A 14,733-nucleotide genomic window follows, 5' to 3' on the forward strand; every position below is an offset into this window, starting at 1 on the left:
CGTAATGAAAGTCTCAAGTATTCATTCACTAGTTTTTACGCTTGACTTTTCCATGAAAATATATGTAAACCTAAGTTTTTAAAACACACTTTGAAAATGTTATCTTTGGAGATTAGAGTCTTCGAGCTTGTCTTCTTGACTCATCACCAAATATTTGCCGTGCAGTTTCTGACTAAAATGATCGATTTGACACATTTATGACACTGTTCTCTGGTCAGCTGTGTGCTTCTTTCAGCCAAGTGACAAGCAAATCAGGAGATTAAGTGTCGTTCTTGACCTTACCATCTTACCATCATGACTGAATCTTTAATTTTTTTTTTTTTAAATTATTGTGATTATTGCTATTTTGGCACAGCAAAATATCAATAAATAACTTAGTTCCGCCTTAGAACGATTTGATCATTTTCGTCGTACATGCGTATATCATTACTTAGGGTGGACAATTGTTTTACTAGATAAGCGACTGAACTATCATGTATCATGCAGCAAGAGACACAAAATATTATGTACGGGTATTGTGCCCTTACTAACACTCATTCCATTGCAGATTTAAGGCAAGTTTTCTTCTCTAATTAACACACTTGTCTTTTGGATCTTGTCAAGGAATATACATTCTCCATATTTTTCTACAGCTATAGGGTTAAGTATTACATTTGTATTTTATTTGATATGGGAATCATATTCAGTTTTTAATGTTGTAGGGGAAGTGTTGCCTTTACCACTACACGGATTTGAACAGTTGTGAACTTTTGAATTGTTACAAGTTGCTATTAAGAGTTTAATTTTGTAGCATATATCTATATATTTTAATTACGTACCTGTTATTATTACAAGTTTGGTTTTATTCTAGCTGTGCGTATGTGTGTGCGGGTATATCAGGCTCTCGGTCTGGCCGTCTGTATGTGGATGGAAGCAGCAGGTGTGACCATCAAGGCCAGTTGAGGACGGAACTACTGATTTATAAACATGTGCGAATGGTGAAGCCACGAAGTGTGTGTTTGGCTAATACAAGCTTAGGCCAACCTAAGAATTCAGTAGAACTGTGTGGCTTCACTATGGACATGTGAACTAGGTCAAAAAGTTTCGTTTGGAAGTATGTATAAGTCATACATGGTTGTGAATCATAAGGGCTGTAATAATGCATGAGTCACGGTTCATATGTTTGGTACAATTGTTATGTTAATTACAATTGAACATCTGTGTTTCAATTGATGATGTTGTTTAAATTGGGTATAACTGAGTTACTTTCATTACATGAGATTATTTGAATCTGTCATTAGTTTCCTTTCATTCTCTGAGTCAATTTGCCTGTAGGGTTCTGGTGAAACAGTATAAATCGTTACAATAATTGTCCATACCTTTGCGATTATTTTTGTTTCTGGTAAATCTGTTTGTTTTATCCACGATTTTAATTCGTGTTGTAAGTCTGAAATCAGGCTAAGATTAGAATTAAGATGACTATTATTCACATCAACTTTGGAGCCCATCCTTAGTTTTAAAGGAACAGAAGTTAAATGTCGTTCTTCCAGAAAGTCCATGGGTACCAGAGTGAAGTCTTTCAATTAAAGCGTGTTCATTTTATATTCTTATTCATTCTTATTCATTAGACCTCCTAAATGAAGTCTAGGAGTAGATCCTAACAAAGGTAAAAATACTTTTAATAATGGTATGTACAGAAAATTCCCCAAAACGGAGTCAAGTTACTTTATTCGAGGGTCTCCATTTTCTATTCAAAGTAGAAAACACTGGTTTTAAAACGGTAAGCCAGACATCTTCATTAGCTGCAAAGAAGTAGAAGATTTGGCAAGACAAACATTCACCAATCGGGTGGAAGTACTTATATTTCTTACATAAGACTTTCTCCGGAGAGAGGATTTTTTGATACTAGAATGTGATTTTCGTGTGCATCTCTTGTTTTTAGCATCAGCATTATGATTTCTTTTTAAAAGTAAATGAATGATGATACATTGTAAAGGTTCACGTCCACCTGATCCAAAAATGACCTTTTACTTTTTTAGTGTATAGCATCTTGGATTAGGCAGTTGTGACAAAGACATTTTATGTTTTTAAAAGATAATAATTATTTTTGAAGACGTATGTGAATGATGCCATGAAATAATCGACATTTCAACAAAGTAAACATCGTTAATACTTCTTTGAGACTATCTTATAACAAATGTAAACCTTAATGTGCATTTTATTGGCGACTGTTGACATATAGTCTACAAATCAATTTGTCAGGAGGATGAGATAATTAAAAGAAGCCCAGTTGAATACAATCAGAGGGAAACTAAATGAGAACAAAGAGAAAGGTGACGTGACATGCAGGACCTCCTTTTTGACACCACATATGCTTTTCATCACATATTATCGAAGATTACATTATCTTTCTGACAAAATCATCGGATACAACCCTTTGTTTTAGCAAACAATTCCGTCCCCAAACGACATGGATTCCCAAGACTTTCAGTAACGTATGATCCGTTTGCCACTGTTTGTAATACCATACGATACGTTATGGAGGACAACTGAATACTTCTGATCTCATTTCAATCAAACGTTTGAAAGATTCTAAGCAACTATGTCCAGCAAATAACATTTTAAAGTGGTGACGAAGATACAATGCCTCACAACATTTTCAATTTAATTGTTAGTCAGTCACCTTGAGAACGGTAGATGTAAGCTTATATTTCAAGATGTTCATAATCTGAGACTCAATCAACGACACATGAGATTTTCTACAATTTATGAGTTTAATATTTTCATTGTGAAATAAAACTATATTAAAATTTGAAAGACAAACCCAAAGAGAACATGTTTTTGTTTCTTTCATCGGTCACACACAATCTCTTTGGCATTGTAAGTTACCTCTTTTGTCCATGCATCAAATCCTAGACTTTTCCAGTCACGTATATACTTCCAGTCGTAAATATATTGGTATATCTAACTTCTAAAAATAGTAGTGGTATCAAGCACATTATTAGTAGTTATAATTAATTATTTAAATAACTAATTAATTATGCCGAGCTCTTGGATCGTGCAGATAACTTTCCTTTTAGCTAAAGACGTTTAAATAGTTTTCTCAGGTATTCCAACTCCGCCAAAATGTCTTGCAAAATATTAGATGTTTTCTTTTCGGTTTTCTCGTTACTCTCTTCTTTCTTCTTGATGCTTATAGATATCTTATCCTCTTATTTTTGTTGTGCTATTCGTCATTATTAATGATGTTTTTCAACAAATGTTTCCTTGTCTATCATATGACCTTTACAAATTCTCTATCTCTTCTTTCTATTTCATTTAACATACATAATAGGAAGCCACTGATGGATTATTCATAATCAATATAACTCAAACACTCCTTCAACCCCTTCCTGTGTGCGATATTATGTTTGTTAGTATAGTGTCTATAAACACTTCTACCCTTGTTTCTGATAGACGGTGTGCGTCTTCATTCCCAGTCTCTTTCATTTTATGCTTTTTATTGGTTAGTATGTGTTGCTTATTTACTGCATGTTAAACACAAAGATGAAATGTTCAATAACGATCAATGGGTGGATGTTAGTATCCAAAATGTGATTGTTGATCTACACAAACACAAAGTGTGAATGATTTTGAGTAGAATCTCTTTTTTCCTATATATAATTTACAAATCACAGAGCAAATAGCAGTCTTTACAAAGACACTGGATCAAAGCGATCGTTTTGTTTAGCAAAATAATAGATATGTCAGATAAAACAAACAAACAACAGTGCAAAACTGGTGCGAAGCCATCTCAAGCGCTTTCGAAATATATCGATTCCTTCCTCAAGAAAAGCCACAAAAGAAAACATAACAAGTAACAAAAATAACAAAAACCCCGAAACGCACGTACATTACAAAATATTCTTGGTGCATGCTGTACAATTAAATACAGAATACAAGTTGAATAATGTTGAGCTGTCTGAACTACAGGGCTAGGGATATATAAAGCAGGAATATCTTGCCGGCGAAAAAGCGGACTAGTTCGAGAAATTTAAAGTCAGTCAACAGTTAGCACCCGACACAATTCAAGTTTCATCACATGCAACATCCCTATACACGAATATTCTATACAGCTGCCACCCATGTCACTGCACCCGTTACGTAGCTTATAGTCAGTCATTTAGTGATCAACAGAATGTGATGATTTGCTTTGATCTCTCTCTCTCTCTCTCTCTCTCTCTCTCTCTCTCTCTCTCTATATATATATATATATATATATATATATATATATATATATATATATATATATATATATATATATATATATATATATATATATATATATATATATATATATATATATATATATATATATATATATATATATATATATATATATATATATATATATGTGTGTGTGTGTGTGTGTGTGTGTGTGTGTGTGTAATTATATGTACTATACATTCAGGCATGACGGAATAATTTTCAATGCATTTCGTGCATGTAGCATCTTCATACGTCTGTACGACTGTGGTTAAACTGATGAACAACAACAGACGAACAGACAGAAAGAGCAGGGAGAAGGAACAATGCTAGTAAACTTAAGTGGTTAATTATTGTAGAAGTACTAATATGGGGAGTGGAAGATTGACCTACCTCCAAGGAAGCTCCAGCATATGGCTACAAGGTACATTACTTTATCAGACGATAAAAACAGGAAGACGATGACTACAACCACCGCATGTAGGAAAAAATACCAAGACAGGATTGAGAATGCCAATCCAGCTCTGATCCAGTCTACATCTAAAAATACAAAACAAAAACGGTTCTTAAAGAATTATTTATGTAGCCTAGAAAGAATTACAATGAACATGTTTTTCTTTTATGTTATTTTGATTGGTGTTGTTTATTTACGAAGTGTAACTTTTCACAATGTCATACTTTGACAAAGATAGCTATTACACAATTATTGCAATATTGTAAGTTAAAACTACTTCTGATCATGTGACACATATAATACAAGATACTATTGAGCTTGTATTGGCTGCTACGGATAATCATAGTCCTGACTGAGATTCAGTACAGGGAATATTTGTTACGAAAAGCCAATAATTAAGTTGCATTGAAACAGTTATATTTTCTTCTGCGTGTTACTAACTAATAGGCTTCTTCTATTTAAGATTGAACTTTGATTTTTCTGTTGATCGTCTTCATTCTCTATTACTCTCTAGTGTCCCTTGGATTACATTGTTCGTTCATGACAAAACCACAAAATATGAAACCTGGTGGATGTAAACCAAAGGCATGATGAGTTCTTTGATAGATATTTCACTTTTATGACAGTGCCTCGATTGTATGATATTAACCATTTTGATTATGTGGCTGTGAAGCATTTTGTCTGCGCGGCTATCGACTACCTCCAACACGTGAAGTATACGCATGATATGCTATCGACAGCTGCAGATTCGCGAAGAAGACGCATTAGTTCTTATCGACTACCTAAGAAATGTGAAGCACTGGTGTGTCCTGCCATTGACTACCTCACATACTAGAAAGTACTTGTATGGGCTGTTATCAACTGCCTCAACTACTTCAAGTAACTGCATGAGCCTTGTATTGACATGAATGGGCTGTTATCAACAACCTCAACTGCTTCAAGTAACTGCGTGAGCCTTGCATTGACAACTCAAAATACTTGCATTTAGCATGAACTAATATCAATTACCCCAAATACCAGAAATTTAGCATCAGCTGATATCACCTACCTCCAATGCTTGAAATTGAGTATCGACTACCACAAATATGGCAACTATGTGTATCGGTTGCTTTCGAATACCTCAGGTACATGAAATAGTTGCATACTGAGTACCTCTAAACCAAGAATGCTAGTGAGCTCGTAAGGACAGCCTAAGATGCGTGCGATAATATAGACCATCTCATGTAAATGAAATAATTGTAAGAGTTGGTACTGACCATATCATATGAGTGAAACATGTCCATGAGCTGGTGTCAATTACCTCAATTAAGGAAATTAATTGAATGTGCTCATATCAATTACTTGTTTCGTCAAAGCAATTAATTACGGTGTAAATCACAGACTGAGACAAAAAGAGAAAGATGTCTCGAAATTAAATGCGTGTCACCATGTCATGCTATTTCACCTGAATCTGAATAGATTCCATTAACTTACACTTTTCTATAAATACCCATAAACCGGAGCTAAAGTCGTTTGTATATAAAATAAATCAGCGCCTAACTTATGAAGTAAATGTAACTTTAGTTAAAGGAAGTCAATGAAACTAGATGCTGACAAGCTTCCACTGCCAGGGAAGTTTTGTTTCGCAGACAGGGATATTTCATTAATCCTCAGACAGGTGTTTTTTTCTTCACTATTTGTGAATGCTTGACTGCAAGTTTCTCTTCTGTGCATAAATGTTGTTTCGTTAGATGATTTTCTGTTTGTACTGTTATGATTTGAGGATTTTTCAGGTTTTAAAACTGCTATATCTCTACATATTTTACGCCTTGTTATATCATCTTTCTCAGCAGTGTACAGGTTTTAAAAGTTGTTATAGACGCTCGATAAACAGAACAGAATTCACTTGGAGTGATGCTACCAGATGAAGAGGATCTTGACATCCCATTTATATTTCCTCATTTCTCCTCATCCGTTTGCAATAAAGATTGTCCACAATCGTATTCAATCTTGCTCTTGTAGAAGATAATATGATAAAAGAACCATCTTCGTATCTTTTATGTATTCGCTTTTTGGCGTTGGGGGATATTATATCTATGCATAAGCCATAGTTGCTAGGGATTCTATATGGATAATTTCGTCCATTTCCTCATAATAATCCACGAAATTCTTTAACCATTTGTGCGGAGACAATCAAACAAATGGCGGTGGTTGACCATTATCTCCGCACATGATCTCAGTTGTGTATATCGCTGAGCAAGATTTTTCATTTCATCGTGGAGAGATACTAAGCGATATATATCGCTGTTAACCCGTACAAATTGATCATAGTTTCCATCCCTGTCAGAGTCGAGGGGTGACTTTGAAATAACCATATTGATACAGGATCATTCTTATCTATTTCATTGATAAAATCAAGCATATCTCCGCGGTAAAAGCTAACGGTTTGAATAAGTGGAAATATTTGTACTGCGCTTGTCTACGCATGTCTATTATGATCAATAATTTCAATCGGAGGTCTTCCTTTTTTAATGTTTTGAATCGAGTAAATCCATCGTGTTATCGTGTTTACAAGTTATGGGCATTTTTAGTGTGTTTTCTTAATTAGAAAAATCAAAGATTGTAGCTCGTTTATCCTTAACTGATTCTGCCCATTTGTTTATTTGTTCACGTCTTAGATCTGTTAGATTGTTTCCACGTATCGCGTTTGTGAAACGTTCTGTTACTCGCTCGGCTACACAATTTAGCCTTGAAACTTTCATCGGGACACGATCATCGACGATGGTTTTATCATTTAACGGATATTTTGCATATATGACCGCGATTAGAGGGTACGCTCGCGCATGATACGGTTTGTCAATCCCAGTCAACATTCCTAGTTTGGAATTTTTATTTATCGTAACAATATTTCCAGTGTGAATACGCACAGAGTCACGTTTGTCACGGATAATCCAAATGTCTTCAGTGTCTACCGCTACAATTCATTTTGCTCCAAAATAATATGTTTAATTGTCAAGATATTTAATAATCCTCACTGCTCTTTGATCGATAGCATTTGATTTATAGCATCGATGACTTTGTCAACACCGCCAATGTTGCTTATGAATCGAAATGTTGACCATACATGAGCTGCATCATCAATTCAAGTAATTGTGCAAATTGGTGAACGAGTTTGAAATTTATTCGCGATGATAGCAGATAAACCGGATTAATCGGTTCTTGCACGAACATATATCCAGGCGAAACTTGCGGCGTAAACGTAAAGAGAATATATCCTTGCCTGACTAGATTTTTCGGCGTCGATTTGATAGCTGCCATCAGTTGCATCACATACAAGATTAACCGCGATCGTTGAAGTTATATATACGGTTCCTGGTGAAATAAGGCGGCTTTCTCCGTATTTGTCATCGTTAGTGCCGAGAATATTATCTTGTTGTGGTTTTATTATTTTCTACTTTTCAAGCATTTTAGAAAAATATTCATCCATGATATCATTGACTATTTTTTGTTAGTTCGGCTGCGTTATATCTAGGAAAATTAAATATTGGTAGATCTGCTTCTGTTATCGAATAATGAATAAGAAAACTTTGTTTATCCTTATCTGCTGTGTTGATAACTACACTCATAATTTTCTGATAAATAAATTCAAGATCAGCAATAATCGGATTTAGTATTTCTATTTGTGTAACGACTTCATTTTGTAGTCCCAAGTTAAAAAGACACTCGTTGAAACGCTGACGTAATGTTTCGCTTATTTAGTATAATCATCTGAATACCTTGCTAGACCTAATATCGTTGTGGCAACATCGACGTTATTTTGGATTGTTTCAATGTCCTTTCATTCAATTATGTATATACCACGTTTGAATAACGCCATAATGCCATTATTAACAAAGCCAACTCTGATATTAGCTCCGTATTCTGAATTAGCTTCAACGTCTGTCACAAGTTCACCTTCTTCTTCAATAAATGCTTCAGTGGGTAAGAAATACCTACTTTTATCATGAACTTGTAATTCAATTCGTCCACGCAGATTTTGCTGTCGTGGTACATAAGAATGTACTGATAATCGCGTACAAATTTATCCTTAAGATCAGGTTCGTCCATGTCAAACGCTGTGTCGGATGTACGTTTGAACATCTTTACTATATCGTTTATCGTCTAACACGAAGTACGCTTCCTGAAATAAAACCTGTGTTTATATTTTTTTCTGCTTCCAGTGGTGTAGCCAACGCGGTCAACAATGCTTGTTTCTGATTTTCGGCTTGATTGATTATTTTACTGACATTTGCAGCATTTGAAAGTTATCTTCAGTGCTACGTAATTTTAATGGTTGTGGCTTTCGTCGAAATAACCGTGCTAGTCTGTCCTTGATTGCCGAAAATGCTTTACCAGCAGCGTCGCTGACTTCACCAGGAGCTCTTTCACGAACAACGTCAATAGCTTTCAACGATAATTTTTTTTGCGATCGGTATTGCTTTTGGGGCCGTCCTTATAAATAAACTCCGAACAACATCACCGAGTCCATCCCCGTAAGTTGCTTAATAGACTGGTTTATCGCGAATGTTTTACTCTGACCATTACAGGTCCACGTAGAGTATTGTGTATGATCATCTTATTTAATATCTACTCTTCTAATCACTGTAATAACCATCAACAATTTCATCAATGTGAGATCGTATATACGCTAAAGTCCATGATACCACCCGTAAATACTCGTCGACAAATATCAGCTACTTCTTTACTAATTTCTGGAGAATTATTTCCAGCACGTTTCCATCCTATGAGGATTTCTAATCATTCTACGTCAGAAAGAACATTGTTAGCACAGGCAATGTAACCACTTCCCTTGGTACATGAACCAATACCATTTCCAGTTGCTTTTTTCCTCAATACGAGGTAGGCTGATTGACAATTTTCCTGGTGATAATATTGCTCCCAGTAGTGTCACTGTTTTAGCCTCTTGGACCTGTTTCTCAAAATTTTCAAATTCATCCTTGTATTTATCAGTGATTTTAGATATACCACGGGACTTTCAAAAAACAAATTGAACCAAATTCTTTTCTGAAACACTGGTGGTATTTGTATATAATAATTTATCACGATGTTGATATCCTGTTGAGGCAACCGTTATAGTTTCCTCTCGAAGTAGTTAACGACCTTCTTCGGTAAATAGGGCTGTTGTTTTGGTTTAGGTTTTGGTTTTTGTTGTAACAACATCCTTACATCGCCGATCTCCACGTGGACTTTGTCAACACACTCAAGTACTTGCATTTCTTTTTGTAATTGTGGTTGATCATCAACGATTTCAGCTGGAAGTTCTTGTACAATCTTTATCGTTTTCTTAGTTATTTCTGCTATTTCTTCAGTTGTTTTAGCGGTTTGTTCAGTCTAGGAAGAAGGTCTTTGGTATCCTTTGTAACAGGTATAAAGAGATGCAAATTCACCTTGACATTATTGACTCTGTTGTATTTTTTCCCGCACAGAATCCCTCACTGGAAGATATTTTTTAATAGCCTCTCGGGCTAATCTAACTGTGTGAGATTTCAACACTTGCGTCATTATTTGATGTAATTTTATTTAATTTATAGAAGCAGGGAGGGTGAAGCCACAAAATAAGCGCCACTGTGGGTAACCGCGAGGTGTAATGTTAGAAAAAAATCCTGAAAAAACACAAAACCCGCAAGCTTTTTTCCGGAGAGACAACCGACGCTCTCGGGTAGTTAGAAACCTCGATTTCGCGTTATTTGAAGGGTTATTTTTATCCGTGTAAAAGGATTATTTTAGAAACATTTGCTCCAAAATTGGAGGTTAAACCCTTCCTGCTGCTCCTTGGGAGGACTTATACATCTATTGGTTTGGTTTTACAGTCAGGAACAGGCAGGCCATGCATAAAACCAATAAATTGGTTAAAAAACCTCGAAGTATCAGGACAATTCATGTATATAAAAGAATTACTAGGGAAATTTAGGAATAGAAAAGATGTATGGGAATGTGAAACATCTAAAACGTATAATTGGATAAGAGAAGAATTAACTAAACATATAAGGAATAAAGTAAAAGAGGAAACTTTTGGCATAAATTAGGAAAGAGTATAGAGACACTGGACCAACATCGGCAACTCTAAAATTCAAAGCCTGATATTCAATTATCTGCAAAATGATCTGCTAACCAGGGAAGTTGCATTAAGAAGAAAGATGATAAGGATCATAGTCAAGTGCTTTATGTGCAAAAGTGAAAACTTTACCAAATACCATGCAATAACACAGTGTGATAAGCGGAAAGATGATGGAATTAAATTTATAATGGAAATATGTATTAAAGAAAGATATATCGGAGGAATAATATCCTTTATTTAGACGGTAACTTTGATGAAAACTTAATAGTCAAAATAACGGATTGCATAAAAAAAACTATGATGACCTGTGGACAGGTAATAACAATTAATAAATAACTGAACATAGGCCATCAACTTTTTTACTTCTAAATTACAAATTCTAATAATTATTGACACCCTTTTCCTTCGATGTCTCTAAAACTAACCAAGAGAGATAAACATCAAATTCTATGTGTCATATTTAATTAGTGAATCTCTAATCAGTTTAATTTAATTAATCCTATAAATTGTGGATGGGGATGGGGTGTGGCTTCGGTTGTCACTCATTAGGAGTGTGCTACCGCCAGTGCGGGGGCTGGAGCACCCACTTCATCCCTTTTTCCCAAAAGACAATACATTTAATTAAACAAATATTATTTGCTTAAATTGAGCAGTCCGCGAGATCGAGAGGAGGATGGGAGGGGAGCATTGGTTTGCTATCCATTAGGGGTGTGCCACCGCCAGTGCATGGCTAGAGCCCTAACCTCATCCCTCAGCTCGGGACTAAATACAATTACATTTAAGCTTTTATTAACATTTTGAAATTAGGAGTTTTTCAATTTTGAAAGCACAGCTACTTATTCTACGTTCTTTCTTTCCCTTTTTTGTTAACCAACGCACATACGACTAATAGGATAACAAACTGGATTATAAATACTAACATAGGAAATTTTACTTTTCAAATAACAAAGCATATGAAAATGTTTCTTAACTTAGGGAAGGTGCAGGGGACCTTCATGTGGGTGAATTAAGATGCGCAGACGTCACATGGCTACGTTACAATGCGCCAGGATTGCGAAACAATGTCCGAAAAACCCACATGAAGCAAATGGACAAACAAACACAAACACGGAAACTAACAAAAAATTACCCATTCTAACCTTTAAGGATGAACACACTCATTAAACGCTTTCGGAATTTTATTAGCTGATTAGGATAAATAAGAAAAAGAGAAGGCCTAACCTGAGACAGCAGAAACATAACGAAATAAAGAAAATGTGGACTCTCACTCGGGCACAGCATCTCAATCAGGATATAACTAGTTTAACAAGGAGAGACACATAATTGACCATACACATAAAACACTAAGTTTTTCTTTTGTTAATAACTCAGTACACCGTTCTCTCGTCTTAATTCTAAACTGATATCAAAAGACTAAGCTAACCATAATAACTATCTTGGATTTATGAAGTTTAATATCTATGATAAGACAACTGGTATATATTTGATGAAGCACTGCCGTCCCTAAATACAGTCTATATAGCATACATACAATATAGCAATGATACACATAACACACATTGGACATAGGAGATCTCTGGCAAAGATCACCTACAAACAAGGGAAGGAACTCTGATATGGGGAATCAAACCCATTATCGAACGAACAACCCTTTAGAAAACACTATGGAAACCAAAAAATACCTCATCAAAATTTAGTTTTGAACTAACATTTTGATCTAAATTCTTTTTTTGAAATAAAATATACATGCACATCTTTGCGGGTAACACTAATACATAACCAGAAAAAATTAAAAGTGTTAAGTGGGGGGGGGTCATCTGTCTGGTGACCCCCACCTCAACCAGAAAAAGAAAAAAGAACTAAGGCTTTAAGCAAAATATCTTCGCCCGAACCTGTCTCACTTTCTTAACTAGATGTCGTAAGATTTATACGTTATTATGTGCATTTAATTTAGTAGAAATGTCGTAATGTAGCGTATAGCAAATTATTAATATTCAAGATTAATGTATGTAGTTGATTGGATATAATCGAAGTGGATGGTGTAATTCGCTACAATGTTGTATCGTGGTACACAACTGAATTTAACAGTGAGTAGTTTTAGAACTTGTTCTTGCTTGTATTTGAATATATAGCAGTGGATTACGCAGAATCAGACATTTTTGGCCTTGTGCACGTATAATTAGGCATTTTTTATATCTGTATGTGTCTATTTAAGGTAATAAATGCGTAGGAATACTCTGTTGACGCTGATAGTTTACTATATGGAGAATTAGGGATATGTGTGTATTTATCAGAAGTCGTGATATTGTTGTTATACCCTTTAGTATAGATAAAGCGTGTATGGAATATTTAGATGCAGTGTACGAGTTGACCTAATTAATTAACTGCCATTATGCTGATGAATGGTATGGGAGAGTGTGGTAATTCTTGTGTGATTGAGCAAGGAGACAAAATTGTACGTCACTTCTAATCCACAGAAAGCTTTCTGGGTGGGATTGGAAGCCACTCGAAGATTGGAGAGAAGAGAAGACGTGGGAGTAGTATATGGGGGCACCCTAGCGTCAAGGGAAATTAGCATTACAAGACCCCTTGGGCAACTCTAGCGTCAAGGGAAATTTAACATGGAGAAAAATCGTGGGCAACCCTAGCGTCAAGGGAAATTAACATGGGAAAAAAGCATGGGCAACTCTAGCGACAAGGGGATTGAACATGGGGAAAAAAAGCATGGGCAACTCTAGCGACAAGGGAAATTGAACATGGGGAATTGTAATAGGGTCCCGACCTGATGGGTCTATGGAAAGGGAACAGGGGGAGAGGGACATAACACACACACACACACACACACACACACACAGACACACACACACACACACACACAACGTACGCGCGAAGACATACACACACACACACATATATAAAAATAATAATTTAGGGTTAGGCAATTGAAAGTCAGTCTCTTTTCGAGAAATAGGAGTGGCCCTGAAAAGGGCCTTTGGATTTATGTTAATATGTCCTTAACATAAAGGGTATATGTGGCATCTTCTTGTCCTCAAGCTGCGTCTTACAGCAGGGCCATACATCAGAGTCCTCTTGAGGCAACCTTGTCTCTCTATGTAGACTCTTCGTATTCACAGACTGCTGCTGGTCCTGTGGACAACTGTCCACTTGGATCGGACATACATGAGCATGCCCGTCCTGAACATCATTGAAGACACGAGGGTGGAAGATTCAACGTCAGTCCACATCTTGCGGCTACGAGAATAGGTGAGTGAGTGATTGCACTGACGAGCGCTTATTTGTAGGGAGAGAAAGGATTGAAACGGATTGAGTTCGTTGACCAATCCAAACACGCGTGACGAAATTCAGTCAGTCCGCATCCAATCGGAAGAGAGCAGTCTGTGACGTCACATGGCCTATATACATTCGCTAGTGCCTGTGCGCTGTCAATCTATGCGACAGTGATTCAACATGACGGAAACTCAGAAAACGATCCATTGGGGTGCACCGACGGTGGAGACTACCCAAGGGAACCCGGACTTACTATCAGAAGCGGTAAACTGGGATTCTGTGGATTTTCTGACCTCGCAAGAATTTGTTCCAGAACCTTCGTTACCATCTTTACCACACGTGGAGAATTTTCGACAGAGACAGAAAGAAGAATTGGAGAAATTTATACAGAGACAAAAGGAAGCCAAACAAGCTTTTCTGCTACAGCAACAGCAGCAAGAAGAAGAGGTAAGAAGAAAAAAACAGCAAGAAGAAGAAGAAGCAGGAAAGAAACAAGAGGGTGAAAGTCAAACGGTCACGGTATGGTTGGACATTTTAGCAGAGTTAAGAAGTCTGAAACAAATGTATCAGACTTCTTTATCACGACCGAAGAGAATACGACCTTCCCGAGCTAAACACGCCAACCCTGAGACTAAGCCTACCCTACCACCCTTAGTGATTTCAACCCAAT

General features: G+C 36.1%; 1 protein-coding gene across 2 annotated transcripts in view; it reads right to left on the minus strand.

Annotated features, from left to right (window-relative positions):
* The window catches only part of LOC149791352 (uncharacterized), a 77,164-nt gene that overhangs the window by 38,394 nt on the left and 24,037 nt on the right, over window positions 1–14,733 (minus strand). For both annotated transcript variants that reach the window (XM_089969895.1, XM_089969896.1), the window contains exon 3: window positions 4,618–4,764. In XM_089969895.1, coding sequence (XP_089826021.1) covers window positions 4,618–4,764 — 147 coding nt within the window. The remainder of the gene's footprint in view (window positions 1–4,617; window positions 4,765–14,733) is intronic.

The sequence above is a fragment of the Sinohyriopsis cumingii genome, chromosome 9 (assembly GCF_028554795.1).
Source record: "Sinohyriopsis cumingii isolate HCF-2022 chromosome 9, ASM2855479v2, whole genome shotgun sequence".
Lineage (NCBI taxonomy): Eukaryota > Metazoa > Mollusca > Bivalvia > Unionida > Unionidae > Sinohyriopsis > Sinohyriopsis cumingii.